Source organism: Lagenorhynchus albirostris, chromosome 7, assembly GCF_949774975.1.
Source record: "Lagenorhynchus albirostris chromosome 7, mLagAlb1.1, whole genome shotgun sequence".
Classification (NCBI taxonomy): domain Eukaryota; kingdom Metazoa; phylum Chordata; class Mammalia; order Artiodactyla; family Delphinidae; genus Lagenorhynchus; species Lagenorhynchus albirostris.
In genome coordinates, this window is record NC_083101.1 from 106,436,268 (window position 1) to 106,452,879 (window position 16,612).

General features: G+C 56.2%; 1 protein-coding gene and 1 long non-coding RNA gene across 2 annotated transcripts; both read right to left on the reverse strand.

Annotated features, from left to right (window-relative positions):
* Positions 1 to 8,809: 8,809 nt before the first annotated feature.
* Positions 8,810 to 10,723, reverse strand: LOC132523905 (uncharacterized). Its single transcript, XR_009541699.1, has 2 exons — positions 10,479 to 10,723; positions 8,810 to 10,320 (listed from the first exon to the last, which is right to left on the reverse strand). It is a non-coding gene; the product is annotated as an uncharacterized LOC132523905 (long non-coding RNA).
* A 21-nt stretch (positions 10,724 to 10,744) lies between these two features.
* SOX7 (SRY-box transcription factor 7) lies at positions 10,745 to 15,733 on the reverse strand. The gene is made up of 2 exons (XM_060155782.1): positions 15,231 to 15,733; positions 10,745 to 11,827 (listed from the first exon to the last, which is right to left on the reverse strand). The coding sequence occupies exons 1-2, from the start codon at positions 15,466 to 15,468 to the stop codon at positions 10,890 to 10,892; spliced, it is 1,176 nt and encodes a 391-aa protein (XP_060011765.1). The 5' UTR covers positions 15,469 to 15,733; the 3' UTR covers positions 10,745 to 10,889.
* Between the last annotated feature and the right edge of the window lie 879 nt (positions 15,734 to 16,612).

The following is a 16,612-nucleotide window of genomic DNA, read 5'->3' on the forward strand; positions in this document are numbered from 1 at the left end:
CCTATGCAAAGGCACTGGGGGATGCGGAAACAAATCCTATTTGGAAATCTGCTGTGCCCAGAACACAGGGTGTGCTGTGGGGAATGAGTCAGGGGAGAGGTGGCTGCCAGCTGGACCGGGGCCTGAATGTCCCTCTGAGAGGTCCGAGATCCGCTTTGCTGGCGATAGCAGGCAGGCAGAAGCTGGCCCCAAAGGGTGACATTTGCAGATCTTATGGGTCCTCCAGCTGGCCTGGATGGGGGGAGGCTCAGGGCGAGAGCCAGGTGACTGTGGCGAGGCCCAGGAGTGGACAGTAGTTGTGGGGTGGGGAGGATGGAGCCTGGGAGTCCCCCTGGGCCACAGAGGGCCCAGCCTCCCTTGGGAGACCAGCTGCAGTCTTCACACCTGGTCCTGACGGGAGGGGTGCTCCTGGGTGTCAGGGTTATGTGAGGACCTGCCAGGCTGAGCTCAGACAACAGAGGCCTCTTGCCTCACCCTGCGCGGCCCAGCAGCCTGTGTGGAGAGGTAGAGAGATCAGATGATGTGGGCAAGGTGAGGCAGAGTTCCAAGGAGGCGGGGCCAGGGCCTGGTGACACATGGAAATGGGGTCGGGCCAGATGTCTGGGGGCCTTATGCCGCGGCCTGGTGACAAGTCTGGGCAACAACCCGGGGCAGCTGAAGCGAGAAGGGATGATGAGGAGGGACGTGTTCAGGGTCCAGGTGCGGGAGCCACACCCCCAGCACAGATGTGTGCAGCTCAGGGGAACCCCGCCCCGGGACCCCCACCACTGCCACCTCCCTAGAGACCACTCCCATGCTGAGGCCAGGAGCAGAGAGGAGGGGCATACTTCTCTTTTCCTTGCTCCTTTTCAGAGGCTCGGAGAACCAGGGTATTCTAGCCCCTAGAAACTCTCAAGTCTGGACTCCTAATTTACAGAGGCCCAGAGACGGAAAGTGACTTGCCCGAGGTCACACAGCAGACAAGTGGCTGGGCCAGCCCTGCAGAGCATAAAATGGAAAGGCCTAGACCCCAGTCTTCCTTCCTTCACCCACCTCTCCTATCTACAGGCCTTCCATGACCAGGCGACCCCAGATCAGAGGACGGCACAGCCCAGGCAGCTCGGGTGGCCCTGTGCCATCAGCCAGGCTGCGAGCGGTCTCGCTGCCCAGGGAATCCCCCCACCTTCCTCTCCGTCGCCCACCAGCTGTTCAGGCTCAGCTGTGGTGGGTGGATGCTCACCCCAGGCGCAGTCGAGAGACAGCCCGTCCTCCTGGGCAGGAACTGGGAAGGGCAAGTTTGTCTCCACCTCCATTGGCGGGATCCCCATCTCTGCTTACCAGCGACGGGGCCTTAGCCCCTCTTTGCCCCACCTGAGCATCAGCTCCACCTGTGAAAGGGCATAATCACACCTACATCGGGATGGCTGCAACGGCCACGCGAAACACCAAATGCAGCAGGGCTTTGTAAATAACCGTGCCCCCAAACGTGAAGGACGGAGTGCTGCCCGCACGTCCTGTGTGCCCACTCGGGGATCTGTCAACGCCTATGCACATGTTCACCTGTGCAGGGCCTGAGATGCTCCCTTCGGGTGCTTCTATTCACCGAGAACCGGCTTCCGGATGAGGGTGGAGGGGGCGCCTTTATCAGGGGCCTGGGAAGCAGGTCTGGGTGTGAGTGAGGAGGTGCATCCCCAGTTTGGGGCCGGACTGCCCGGGGCAGGGGGCCTGTGGGAGGGCCGGCTATCGGGGGGGGGGGGATGCGCCTGGATGGCGGTGGCCGGCAGTCCCGCTGGGGCCCCCATTGATGACCGTGTGTCTGAGCAGCCCCTCTGCCCTCTCCAGGACTTAGTTCTCTGAGAAGCCCCTCTCCCAGACCTTGGGGACCTACGCATAATCCTTGCCCCCGGGGATCCCGGCTCCCAGGGAGGCGTCTGGCCCCAGGGGCAGGATGGTGGGAGGGAAACCAGAGAGGATGTTCTCTAGGGGAGAGGAGAGCTGAGCAGGGGCGGGGGCAGCTGCTGGTGACACTGATGAGTAGGTGCTGTCCCTCCAGGGCCTCCCTCCTTCCCACGGTGGCCATGGGCTGCGCTCAGCATGCCAGCCTTCCCCGGGGCGGCCACTGCCCCAGCTGCTCCCCGAGTCCTCGATCCCTCATGACTCCCGGGAGGGGCTCCCCTGTGGCTCCCCCGTCCAATTAGACGGGGAGCAAGGCTCAGAAAGGGTCAGGGACTCACCCTGGCCACACAGCCCGTCAGGGCAGAACAGGGCAGCAGCTGGGTCCTGGGCCAGCCCCTGCCCCTCCCTCTGGGCCAGCCTGGCGTCTTACTTCCCAAGCCCACCGCTCTCCGCCCTCTGCCCTCGGACAGTGGCCAGGTGAGTGGGGGCTGGTGCGTGGACTGACCGCGAAGAAATTGACCAGCTTTCAGGCCCGAACTCCAGGCATGAGATCTGACAAACACATAAAAAGGTTTGCAGTCACTGCCCTCCTTGGACATGGTTGACTTTGGAGCAGGAAGGCTTCCGCTCTCAGGGCACTTGGCCGCTGAGGCCCCAAGACAGGCCGGAGTCCCTGGGCCTGGAGCCTGAGTGCTCTGAAGGTGGGGACCTCTGGGCGTGCTGGGCCCCGGCCCCGTTTCCTGTGGCTGCAGAACGGGGCGGGGGAGGAACGCCCGGCCTGGGCGAGCTAATCTGGAGAAGTGATTTTCCTCCTCAGCCGGCCCCTCCCGGGCAGGGCTCCGGGCCCGAACGTAGCCAGGCCAGGGCTCCCAGGGAGGGGCCGGCTTATCAGGCAGGAAACACTGGGCTCGGGCCACATCCTCCTCCTCCTGGTCACAGCGGCTCCCGTGGGCAGGAAAGTGCTCAGCGGACAGGCTGCGCCTCCACCCTCTCCAGGCCCCTCCTGCCGGCCTTCGTCCGCCAGCGACTGGGGAAGCAGAGTATGGTGGGCTGTGGCGGCCAGCTCGGGGTTCTGCCCGGCAGCCCTGGCCTCCCAGCCCCTCTGCTGCCGCTGGACCACCTGCTGCCTTTCTGGGCAGCCTGGTCACAGAGAGGGCAGACGAGTATGGCAGGAACACGACGAAGGGGCACTGGCTGCCAGAGACGTCTGGCTCCCTCTGTGCCACCTCCTGTTCCCAGAAGTGTCTGGGACCCTAGGGCCGTGGGCCTGCCCCTACCAGAGCGTACCGGGGCTCTCCATCCCCAGCCTCCCTCTCCTGGGCCAGCACCACCAAGGCCAGCCATGCTGCCAGAATCCAGGAAGAAACTTCTAGGGAACTCTCCTGGAGGCATGCCCACCCACAGGCTCCTGCGTCCCCTCCCATCTGCACTCCCAGGAACCCTTCTTCCCATCACCCGCATCCCTGCACTTGTGCCGCCAGCCCCCGTGGTAGTGGTGGGGATCTCCCTCAGCCCTGCCTCAGCCGCCCTCCTTGGCCAGCGCTGCCTGCCGAGGATGACGGACCCTCCGGGCCCGAGGGGAGGGGTCTCACCCGGCTCCCCCCACCCCCACCCCGCCCCGCCGCTTCTGCTCCGAGTTGCTCCGTCTCAGGCGAATCCCCTGACCTCTCTAGGCCTCCAGTTCCTTTTTCATCAAATCTGGGGATTGACAACACGATAACAATTCCTTCCAGCTCTGACCTCCGCGATTTTTTTTCAAGGTCGCAGAGCTGGGAGGAGAATTCTTTCCAGTAAAAATGTAACTGCTCTGTTTACACGAGGACACCTCGATCGATTGACGGTCCTCATCGGAACAGATGGCTTTATCTCAGTATACCCTGTCTTGCAGATTTTAAAGGATGTCGCACGCTTTCCTGGACCTTCACAGCGCCCTGAGACGTGGGAGCCGGTGCTTCTGTTTTTCAGGGAAGGGAATAAAGAAAAAGAAAGTTTTGACACTTGTCGGAATTGGAGTGGAGGAGCTACAAAGCTCTCTTGGATTCTCTGACATGATAAGGACACACCAGCATGCAGGGACACACGTGGAGCACGTGGACGCCTTTGGGCCCCTGCCCCGGTGGCAGGACCCCATCCGTGGAAGTCGACCACATCTCTCAGGTCCTGTCATCAGAAGGTGCACTAGCCAGCTCCCTGAGGCCCCTGGAGGCTGCAAAGACATTTCAGTCATCAGAATCCACTGATTTTTTTCCAGAATCCAGTGGAATATTTTTCTTGTTTTAAGGTCCCCCCACTTGTCCCAGACCTGTGCCTCCCCCTGCCCCTCGGATGGAAGGAAGGTGAGTAACCGGTGAAAGGGCAGTGAGTAGAGCTAGGGGACCCGCCTTTTGGCCCAGGTGTGGCCCTCTGAGAGACGACTGCACCCCAGGTCTACATGCAGAACATTCCAGAAGTGGCCACAGAGACCCCTCTCCCAGTCCCGGGCGATCCCCCGCTTTCCTCAATCACGGTTTGTATAATGGAACCTTCCTCATCCCTCCCCCTCCCACGTCCCTACAACCTTCAGCCTCCGGCTCAGAGGAAAACAGCCCTGATCTGGAGGAAAACTCAACCCACACCAGGGCCTCAACATGGTCCCATTACAAGGACGAAAGGAGTGTGACCACTACAGGGGGAGGACCACCTGGGGACAAATCCTGTAAATCTCATATGACATCAGGCGGATGTGGATTTAGACTGAGCAGGAGGGATTTAGGTGAGGTCCAAGAAAGAACTTTTGGATGATGGAACTCGTTAGACGAACTTACAGAGAGAAAACCCATTTCTCTAGAGGACTCCAATCAAATAGAAACCCGTCAGCCGAGAATGGCTAAGACGCAGTCCTCAATAGAGACAGGGGAGTGGACTCAATGACCCAAACGGTCTCTGTCAACCCCAGCTCAGTGCCAAACAAGGAAATGGATGGATCCTCTACAAGCCCCTCTCATGAGGTCCGTTCCCTCATTTCTTCTGCACAATCCGTCTCAGCGCGGTAACTGCTGAACACGTGACTCTGGGTTTTTTAAACTAGTACCAGCCTCCAGGTCTAAAAGAAATCTAACTTGTTTAAAGAGATCTGAAATAGACAACAGCTGTTCCGTACATGTGTATAAAGGCTTACAATTTCTCAAGTGCCACAAATTCACAAACTACCTGTCCTGCATGAGAGAACAGGTCCAGAGATTTACCGCCAGTCCAATCAAAGTCCAGTGATGGGGTGAGGTCACACCCCTGCCCTGAGTTCCGGCTCTTTCCAGATGCTCTCCCACTACCTGGATCTCCGAGCGCCCTGTGAACGCAGCCAGCTGCTCTGCGCTCCAGGGGACTCTGGGCACCCACCCAGTTCCCGTGCTGACTGACAGAGGAAGCCTTTCCCCCACACAGTAAGCTGATGTAGATGGGAGGGTGTGCCCTCTACCATAGCGCTTGAGGAAAGGAACATCTCCAACATGCCAGTGAAGCCAGCACACAGCTGGTCCCCAGGAAGACAAGCCACCATGACAGGGGAAGCCCATGGAGCATTGGAGTTAGTGATAAACAGTCTTCAGGAGTTTTCCTTCTTCCTGGTAGGAAAGAGTTCATTCTGGGAACCGCACGGAGCCACCTTGTGCCTCGACAGCCAGCTGAGATGCGCTGGGAGGGCCAACAAACAAGCAGTCTGATCCAAAGCTGGAAATGTGTTCATAGCTTAGACCTGTGATACCCCACTGGGAATCTAGCCAAGGACAGAAACAAGTAAATGTTCACTGCAGTGCCATGTATAATGGCAAAAATGAAAACGCAACAACTTAGTTATCTAACATCAAGGGGATGGTCAAGTAAATTAAACCGCATTCATGCGCCGAAGTACTGAGCTATCATCAAAAATGATAAATGTGAAGACAGATATCAATGTGGCAAAACTTCTGTAACAGGATGATGAAAGGATAAAGCCCAGAACCAATGGTATCTGTATCTTGAACCCATGAATACAGGACTGGGGAGTTCAGTATACAAAAATGAGTATGTTGAAAATAGTTATGTTGGGAATTACCTGGTGGTCCAGTGGTTAGGGCTCCGCCATTTAACTGCCAAGGACATGGGTTTGGTCCCTTGTTGGGGAACTAAGATCCTGCAAGCCACACAGCACAGCCAAAAAAAAACAATTCTTCTTAATTTTAAAAAAAGAAAAGAGTTACGTCAAGGTCATGGAGTGGGTAATTTTTCTCTTTTTCTGAAATTTTTTCTTATTGATTTTACAACCGCAAAGAAAACACCTTTTGCAGAAAAAGTTTAAGAACATAGGAAAACGTTTATTTAATATTAATGAACAAAAATGCCTATTAAAAGAGACATGTGTGTATGTAGAGCTATAGACAGACAAACAAAAAAGACTTGGTGGATATGTGTAAAAAAATTACCAGTAATGTCTCTAGGTTGCTGACAATAGATGATTTTTTTTTTCTCTATGATTTTTTTCCTAAACTTTCTACAAAGACTGTGTCTCTTTTGAGAATTAAAGTATCAATAGACGATATAGATAGATAAGTGACAGATAGATGGATAAGTGGGTGGGCAGATGGATGGAAAGATGATAGAGAGATGGGTAGGTGAAGTGGGTGGATGGGTGAATGGATGGATGGATAGATGGATGGATGGATAGATAGATAATGTCTCTTTCCTTCTCTCCCTTCCTGCCCTCCTTCCTTCCTTCCAAATTCCTTTCACTTGGGATGAAATCAACAGCACACCTTTTTCGAAAGGAAAGGTAGGCAGTTACCAATCATCCATCCTCAGCTCTATCCTGCTGCCCTAGGATGGGACGGGAGAGATGCTCTGGTCCCCTGTGCCCACCTCCTAACCTGTTTACTGCAGGCTGTATTGTAGCAGGGGGGGTGGACAGCCATGGCTGCATCACATCCAGCCTCAGAGCCCTGCACACACAAGGGCTCCAGAGTCTGGGTTTCCAGAGAGATGAGTGAGAAGGTTAGGAACCCAGAATGTCTCGGGTCTTTAGCACCAGGACTAACTGGAATACCTACAGGACCTCTCAGATGCTTACCTTATTCATTCCCTTATTTGTTGAGCAGCTACTACGTGTCTGCCCTGCTGGGGAAGATGCACGTGGGTGGATGACACCAGCGCCAGCTGTTAAGTGCCAGATCTGCTCACGTCCCGCGGGAGCTCAGGGAGGAGAGTGACCCGCCCCTCTGCCTGCACAGGTAGGGACGTCTGATCTGGAGCTGCAATGTGGGTGGGGTGTCATCAGACAGGTGATGGGAGTGAGGGTCTCCCTGGTCGGGGAATAGCGCTGGGAAGAGCATGGAAGCATGGGAAAAGAGAGCATTTTCAGAGAACAATAGGCCTTCCGTGCAGTAGGTACACTGTGGGGGAGGGGCGGAGGGCTGGCCATGTGAACACAGTACCCTCCCAGCACCCAGGAACCTCGCTGGCTCCCTGTGGACCCACCACTGCACTCACCCTGTGTGCCGTGGGCGACGCACAGGCACTGAAGGGTCTTAAGGAAAAGCGTGACGTGCTAACATCTATGTTTTAGGAAAACAGCTCATAACTGTGCACACCCATCAATTCCCATCAGCCAAAGCCCAAAGTGCTTTTGTCACGGGGCGGGGGTGTGGGGGTGTGTGGGGGGGTGGGGGTGGGAGTTGGGTCCCCGGGATGGGCAGCTAAAACTCTGAAATACACCCCGCTTCCGGGCATGACTGTTTCACTCATAGCTGAGCAAAAGTGAGAGAGCACCCTGTCGCCTGCCAGTTTCCTGCCCTCCCAGAGGCAGGGACAACGCCTCCACCCCGCACAGTGTGGCCTGGAATGAAACACGCCCATCTGGCAGCGTCCAGGGCCGGACGCTGACACACAGACAAGGCCAGCAGACGCTGCACGACAAGCCCTCCCGCCAGCTGACGACCCCGCAGACGGCCACTGTCAGCGGCCGTGGTGGTGGGCCTGAGCAGCTAGGAATTCGGGGGTCATCTAACACCGGCCCTGCTATTTCCTCTTGGTCCATCCTCTTTCCCTGGGCTGTGAGAGGTACGAATGGGCCGCGTGTAATCCCATGCCTGGTGAAGCTCTATAAAAGGAACTGGGAGTCTCAGCTGGGAGACTGTTCCACCGCCAGCAGATGCATCTGACAAAGTGCTGAAACCTCAGCCTCCGCTGGTAGGGTGACTCCAGGGTGTTACCTCCCACCCTGGGCCTCAGTGTTCCTGACTGTGCGATGGGGTGGAGTGATGACGGGCCCCACCTGGGGCTGGGGATGAGAAACAGACCATGAAACTTGCTGTAAAACTCCCTACATCTATAAAGTGCTATGAAAGTAATGACGAGAGATTACGATCAAATTTGCAGGATGAACGTCTGCCTGTGCGGACCCTCCCAAGACCTACTCCTTGGCCCAGAGGCCCTGGAAGAACACAAGGCTACTACTGACATAAACAAGTCACAACGGCTTCCCTGCAGAGAAGAGCCAGACGCGGTGACCTGCCTGGGGACTGAGGGATCATCAGTTTTTTTCCAGGCACTTTTTGGCTGGGATTTTCATCCTAAACCTCACAAGATACTATATCCTTTAATTAAATTACCCAACCTTGTGCTCCCCTGTCTTCTCCACAGCACTCCACGGAGCTTTGAGAGCACACGATTTTTGTAATACCACATCTATAAATGCCTAGTAAAGAAGGCAATTCAAATATTCTTCAAAAGATGATTTCAAAAAGAAGGGGAAAATGTGGTAGCCTTAAGGAAGCAAATAACTGGGCACTACTTCCCATCCTGAGAGAGCTGACAGCCACCTCATTCCACTTTACAAGTGTGAAGTCATCGCTCCCGAGGAGAAAACCATTTTGCAAGCAGGCTATGAATCCATCTTTTCTTTCGATATCAATGACAACAACAGTGCTTCTAAGGTGTAAAATTAGGCTTTATCTCTTTACCATAACTCATAAAAGAAAACCAGCCACTCCTACAAGATAACTTTTTAAAATAAAAAAAGTTGAGGGAGAAAACATTTTGACCAATGCTGGAAGGAGCACTGCGCGTAATACCTACACCTCCCTTGAAAACTTTTTCTTTTTGCAAAACTGTATTTCGAATGATAGAATGGTCACGGTACAAAAACGTTTATTTAAATTAAATATTTTAGACAAATCAATATCTACAACCATTCCAAAGCATGTGTAGTTCTTACAGAAAATGGAACAGTTTAGCTTAATGTCTGTGATAATGTTTTATAAGATTATTAACATACATTCTGGACTGCACCAATCATATTGTCCATGATTTACTATTTATTACCAAATGTCATATACAGTAATAGCATAAAGATTAATCACATAAGAGATTTTACAAGAGGACTCCTCGGAAGGAAAAAAGAAAAAGGATCTTTCAACAATATGAAATATAAGGTGAAACTAATAGGAGAATATATAAAACACGTACATATTTCATACAGGCAATAATATGGTGAAATCAAAAGACAAACAACTGTCTTTTAGCACACTGACAGGTATGTTCCTTCAAAGGAGGCTTGGGGAAGGATGGAAATGTTTTGGGGATGGGGTCAGGGCTCAGAAATATTTTCTGAATCACAGTGCACTTCTGTTCTTTGGGAAGTAAGTATCATAAAGGGAAGTTCCTTTGATGTGTGGGCTGAAGGTGTTACCCAAAGAACCAGCTGGCTGGTGAGGAGAACAAATTCCCATTTCTGCCGTAGGAATCATGCCTGCAATCTTAAGTCAAGGGATCTTTGAATTAGTGGCCAATTCCGGGGTGGAGAACGAGCAGAAAAGAAGAGAAAAAAGAAATTCCAGGAAAGGGAGATGGAGACGGCAGGAAGGAAGATCCTTTTGCATCTGCAGAAGGGAGAGCGTGATGAAATTTTGCTCAAGAAATCAACACATTCAGATTGGAAGAAAGTGATGCTGCTGTGCTGAAATTCTTTTCCAGTTTCCTGCTCTTTGGGCTGTTAGGAACAGAGGGCTGATGCGAAGCTGCTAAGGACAGCAAAGAGTATCTGATTCAGGCTGTGCATGGAGATGCGTGTGTTGTGTGTGTCTCACACACACTGTATGTATTCAGGCTGTGTATATTCTCTTGAAATGTGTGTGTGTAATAAAAAAAGAACTTGTCTAAAAAAATATGTTTGTTTGTTTGTTTTTAAATCTTGAATTCAATCTCATTTTCAGTGATGCAGTTAACGCCAGGGGTTAATTTCCCAAATCAAGGTGAGTGTCCTTTCTCAAAGCGTCCTTTTGGAAGTCTATGATCATATTGGAAGATTGTGACCAAGTGCAGCAGCCTGGTGTCCTTGGGCTGTGCATGGAATCGTCACCAGGTTGCAGGTGAATGAGCTCACTGAGGCCAACTTCATCTTCCTGTGTTAGCCTCGAGAGAATCCTAAATCAGAAAACCCTGGAGCAGAGGGGACCTTAGATGCGGCGTCTGTCCCTCACTCTACAGATGGGGGGGATGGGCGGGGAGGGGAGGGGAGTCGGGTTTCACCAGCCCCCTGAGGCAGAATTGGGATTGGATCCCGGGTCCCCTGAATCTTAGCCCAGGGCTCTCCTCACCTGGACGACCAAGGGTCAGGACGGCTGTACCCCTGCAGCTGTGTCAGAAGCAGGAGAGATGCGAATGCTTCCGGGCTTTTCCCGAATTTGTTTCCGGGATGAGAAATGGGAGGAGAGGTCAGTGAAAATTCTCGCGGGAAACAGTGTCTTTCAGCCACGACCGGGCCTGATTCCCAGGGTGTGGCCAATGAAAACTCATTTGAAGGAATATACTCAAAACGCAGGCTGCAGGGGGCGGGGCGGGGCGGGGCGGGGCGGTTGGGCGGGGAAGGGGGCGGGCGGAGGGGCCCTGGATCCGCAGAGCCGGTCCGCAGCACAGACCTGCCCACCCCGGGGCGCTGCGCATCAGCTCCGCTCCGCGCGGGAAGGAGAGGCTGCGACCAGGCCGGGCCGGCCGGGCTGCCCCGGGCTCTATGACACGCTGTAGCTGTTGTAATACGTGGCCGTGGCATCAGCCAGCACGGAGATGAGGCTGGTCTCCGTGGGGCCCGTCGGTGTCACCTGCGAGACCGGGCCCTGCCCGCTGAGGGCCCCGGCCCCGGCGGCAGAGTCTGGGTGGCCAGGAGTGTTCAAGTACTGGTCGAACTCATTGCGATCCATGTCCCCCAGGAGTTCCACCTGGCTCAGCTGATCCAGGGCGTCGAAGCCGGGGTGCTCGGGAGGCGGGGAGAGCTGGCCCAGGTGGGCGTGGAGGTTGGAGTGGAGAGGAGGGTAGGCGGCTGGGGAGTAATAGGCAGGAGACGGGGGGCAGCCGGGCACGGTGGACATCATAGAGACGCCCGAGGACTGGCCGAGGGCCAGGGAGCCCAGGGGATGGCCGCAGTGGAGAGGGCTGGGGGCGTACTCCGGAGAGTAGGGGGGCCCGGGCAGATGGGGGATGCGGCGGGAATGCGCATGCTCCTCCTGGCACGGGGAGGAGAAGAAGCTCTGCTCCGGCTCTAGCACGTCCAGGGGCGACATCTCCGGCGGGGTGGGCAGCCCGTAGGGATAGGCGTCCACGCTGCCCGGGGTGCCGCCGCCGCCGCCGCCGCCACCGCCGGCCGGGCCCTCGTGGAAGCAGCCCCGCAGGCCGGGCAGCGCGGAGCCCGGGGAGTACTCACCCCTGTCCTCCTTCTCCCCCGGCGCCCCCCGGCCGCCGCCCCGCTTCTCGGGCAGGGCGTTCTGGTCGCGGGAGAGCGAGCTGAGCAGGAAGCCGGGGTCCACGCGCTTGCACAGGCGCTTGGCCTGCTTCTTCCTGCGCGGCCGGTACTTGTAGTTGGGATAGTCCTGCATGTGCTGCAGGCGCAGCCGCTCCGCCTCATCCACGTAGGGCCTCTTCTGGGACAGTGTCAGCGCCTTCCACGACTTTCCTGCTCACACAAGTCAGAGAAGACCGCGCTCAGCCTCTGCGCGGCTCCGGACGGCCCGTGCGCCTGTCTCCGACTCGGGCCTCGGAGCATCGCACGTGCACACGCCGGCCGCCTCGGTCCCCCGTCCCCCCCCCGCGGTCCCCCCTCCGCACAGGACGCACCGCACTCCTCGCATCCTCTGCCCAGCCCACGTCCTGCACGCACAGTGAGGCCAAACCAACCTCTCCCGCTTGCACGCCCCAAGGCGCTCGTACCAACTAGGCACATAGTCACTGGCACCTCTCCTGTCAAAGCCACCAGATAACGCGAACATATCAACAGTGTGGGATTCTCGGTGAAAGGCCCAGCTGACCCAACGTCACTGACAGGACAAAAACATGTCACAACTACAACACTGATTTGGGCTGCCTTTACCCTTTGAGGGTCAGTGCTAATCATCTGTGCATTTTAGTGAAAACTCTGTCTTCCTCTATTATCGCTGCCCCATCAAGGAAGTGATGCTATAATATTTATTTGTGGCATAAATCTCATAGGCCTTCTTGTCAGGGAACTCAGGCTCAGTTAATAGTTTTACAGATGGACGTAAATTACAGGATCTCACTTAGGGCATCAGAGGATTATCCCTTACATATGAAGGTCAAATAGGACCCTACTGCATGCAACACACACGCACACGCACACAAGCTATGGCTTCCGGTTGTCTACTTAGGACCCTCTGACCATGGCAGGGGGCACCTGCTCAGCCACTGACTCCCTGTACAGAAGCAAGTCCCTTACCTTCCCCTGGTCTCTGTTTTCCTCACTATAAAAAATATATTGCGATGTTATGCAAGTCAAAACTCTCTCCTGAAGAAGCATCGCACACGTGTATCCCACTGGTGCGAAAATGCTGGTTTCACATGTATTTTCTATTCATCCTTATTCACTTACGTTTTGTTTTGTGAACCGCTTTAGTATCTCTTTCTCTCTCAAAGTACATTGCACATCCCTCCCACTGCAGGTTTTCCAAAGGCTGCTTCTGGACCCCTTAGATTGTTACCTCCTAGGGTGGGCTTGGGATTCTATAACTTGACAAGTTCTCCCATGACTCTACTGTATCCTGAAGTCTGAGACAAGCTAGCCCAGAGGGCAGGTCCCGCCACCAAGCCCTGGAAGGAAAGGGGCCACATCTCCCACCCAGAGCACTCTGCACAGCGCCGAGTCCAGAGCTGTGTACTGGCTGGCTATGTGTGCCGGGTCCACAGAGGGGGCTGGAGAGGGTAATTATTCAAGGCGTTCTCCTGTTGGGATGAAAGTTTATAACTATTCCGACAGACTTGTCAATTACTACAATTAGCTCTCACTTATAAAGGCAACTTGAAACGTGTCAGGAACTCCAGATTCGGGGTTGGCTATTAGTTTCCAGAGCGTGGCTGAGGCCACAGTCGTGGCAAGAGACCTAAGACCCAGATACACCCACACCCTGAGTATGGACTGAATATAAAATGTGACTCTAGTTTCTAAGTGCACCTGGATATTGTAGTATTCATAAAATATAGGTTCATTTTTTAAAACCACTAAATGTATAACTGTCTTTACATGCTTTCTCATTCATAACATAAAAAATACCAGTGCTACTGGGTGAAGTTTTTAATGTTAAAGATTGCAGAGCTAATCGTCAAAAAAGTCTGGGCTCTCACAATCAGCCCCTTCCCTTTCCTAAGTCAGAAAGGAAAGGGCTGGGCGAGATCATGGGCTTGGGGTGGAAATAGATCATCCTGCTGCTCCCCTAGTAGCAGGTGTAGAAAGTCCACATTTTTCAAAGCAACACCATGTTGGTTTCCTTTGCCTAGTGCCAGGGGCTGTGTGGTTAAGCAGGAAGGAATCAGTGTCTTTCCTGCAAAGTGCACTGTAACCTCTGGAAGCCTAAGTGCCAACTGCCCACAAGGATCAGCTCACAGGAAGCGTTTGTCACCCAAGTCCCTTTGCCTGTCCTCTCCCTGAGAGCAGGCAGCCCTAATCCTGCAAGGCTCCCCAGCTTGAGTTCTCCCATCCCTGGCCTGGGCCTGCTCTATCCTGGTCACAAGAGCTGTGCTTGGGCAAAAGGCATGGCACCTGGGCACACCAAAAGAAAAACTTTTAGGGGCCCAGAGACAAAAAAGGTGTTTTCATTTCTTTGGAAACCTGAAGAAAAATGTAAACTTTTTGCTTGAAGAAATGTTTTATTATTGTATATATTAATATATTTTTCTTTATGCCAACACAGTATAAAGTATGATTTAAAATTTTTTTATGGGAGAAGGGGCTCACTAAGACACTGGCCCACTAATTCATCCTAGGCACAGCTAGCCGGGGCTGGGCCGGGGGGTAGGAGGCTATTTGAGACCAGCACTCCATCAGCTGCTTTGAAAGGGCGCCTAACTGCAGGAGGACGCTTTCCGCTGGAGGGCCTGTGGCTTTAGCCCGCACAAAGGTGGATGTCAGCCCTCACTCCACGGATCTGGGGAAGGTGCCCCGAGCTCCAACGGAAAAAGGAAAAAGGCTGCAGCCTGGGCCGGGTGGGGTTGCAGAGGGCAGGGCCAGCCTCGGGTGACCACACACTGTCCCTTCTCACAGGGCCTGGTGTCCGCTGGGCACACAAAGTGCTTTTAAAAGTTCCCATCCTTCGAAATGAATAAAAACCACATTGAAGGGCAAAGAGGTTAGGAGTTGGGCGGAGTTGATAAATGCTCAGCTTCTGTCAAGGGAGAGAGAAGAAACCCCGGAGAACATCTTTTCTCTAGGCTCCTGGGCCTGGCTTGTCCCTGTCCCCAGTCCCGTCGCCGGGGCTGGGACCGCACAGCAGCCCGCGAGAAGCGGCCAGGCTCCAGGACAGACCCGCACTGGCCGCGCTAAGCATCCGAATCAAATTTTCTACACTCCTGAGACTGAGAAACAGAGGCTCGAATCAAGTCCACGTTGCTGTCGGTTTCATAATTAAGGTAAAGCAGGAATGCGTTCCCGCAAGGTCTCTCTTCACGAATATTCGTTAATGAGAGTTACGACCACCCTCCGCGATTGTGCCCGCGGTGGAGTTCAGGGAATGAGGGGGTCTCCCGCTCTGGTATGCCTGGCGAACGCCCGGTGCACCCAGCCGCGGCGTTTCCGACCCGGCCCGTCTGTGCGCGCGGGGCCCCTAACTCGGCTCCCGTCCCCGCGAGGGGGCCTCTCCGGCCACCCCGAGGGCCGCGCGGGTTCTCTTTGGGCCTTGTCCGGGCACCCCTGCTCGGAATCCCCGTCCCCGAGCGCACACCCACGCTCGCCCCGATGCCCAACCTCGCGGGCACGGCGCGCGCCCCACGCCGGGTCTGGCCCACCCCGCCCGGCCTCCAGCCGCCAGCCCCCCGCCCGCCGACCTCGGGCCGCGCCCCGCCCGCTCACTCACCCAGCATCTTGCTGAGCTCCGCGTTGTGCAGGTCCGGGTTCTGCACCGCCAGACGTTTCCTCTCGTCCTTGGCCCACACCATGAAGGCGTTCATGGGCCGCCGGATACGGCTCTCCGAGCCCTTGTCCCCCGGCGGGCGGGGGGCGGCCGGCGGCGATAGCCCGTCCGACAGCTCGGCTTCCAGGGCCGGGCACTCGAGCCCCTCGGGCCACGGGTAAGCTCCCAGCAGCGACGCCATGGCCGCGCGGGGGTCGCCTCGCTTCGCGTCGACGGGCCGGCGCTGACCTGGCCCTCGCACCGGTCGGGGCGTCCAGCTTGGCCGGCAGCCGCGGCCCGGCCCCTTATTTATCAGCTTCGGGCGGCCGCGTCCTCCAATGACTCTCGAAGGCGGCGCGGCCACTCCCTCATTCTCGACGCGGGCCCCCTCCCTGCGTCCCGGGCCGCCGCGTCCCGGCTCCGACCTGCAGGGAGGGGAGGCGGGAGGGCGGGCCACTTCCCCCGCGCCCGCCCCCGGCCCGCCCCTCCGCCTCCCAGGTCCCTCCCGGAGATCCGCGCCCCGCCGCCCCGGGACCGCCGCTCTGCCCGCCCACTCCCCTCTCAGGTGCCGCTGGCCGGGAGGCGGGCGCCGCCCGCAGTCACCGGGCCCGCGTGCGGGAGCCGGACTCCAGCCCCCTGTCCCGACTGGCCGCGGCCTCCCTGGGCCAGGCTCCGCCAGCTTCTCCCGAGTGTGGAATCCTGCGGAGAATAGAAGCCAAACAGGTTTCGCTGGGGGTGGCCGGGCACGAGTGACTTTGACCGTGAATCCCGGCCTGTGACAGAACACACCTACTGCTTTTCTAAAATGACCTAAGGAGCGACAACCTCGCCCCCAGCCAACTTGGGTGGCCAGAGAGGCTGGCAAGGGCTGGATCCCGCGTCGGGTTCGCCGCGATGCCCACCCGAGGGCCCCCTCGACGGCCCGCGGCTCCCTGGCTCTCGGAGAGCACGTCGGCGTCCTCAGTTCTCCCTTATTCACCCTGCCGTGTGGTCTGATTTCTCTCTTCTCACACCTCTACACCCATCCCACCCTGGTCTCCGGTGTCCCGGCTTCCCGCTCCCTCACCTCTAGCCCTTCCCTCGCGGAATTCCCTTCTCGTATTTTCTCTCTTCTCCTCCGAGCAGAGTCATCCTGGCCCTCCCCTCCCGCGTGCTCTAGGCTTTGGCACGACCCGGGGGCTCCCGAGTTCCCCTCCCCCTGACACCCCAGAGTAGACGGGGCTGCGGGCTCTGGGCCTGCGCTCAACTCCAAGGGCTGCGGACTGGGAGCTCAGGGCCATCCCTCGCGGACGCGAACCCCCTGCTCAGAGGACAGCTCCGCGTCCCGCTGCTCCGTGTGAGTAGGG

What these genes read in the sequence shown, in the direction of transcription:
- SOX7 (XM_060155782.1), bottom strand. Translation starts at nt 15,468, where the DNA reads ATGGCGTCGCTGCTGGGAGCTTACCCGTGGCCCGAGGGGCTCGAGTGC. An exon ending in GGAGCTCAGCAAGATGCTGG is followed by an intron (nt 11,828 to 15,230) that starts GTGAGTGAGCGG and finishes TTGTGTGAGCAG; the next exon opens with GAAAGTCGTGGAAGGCGCTG.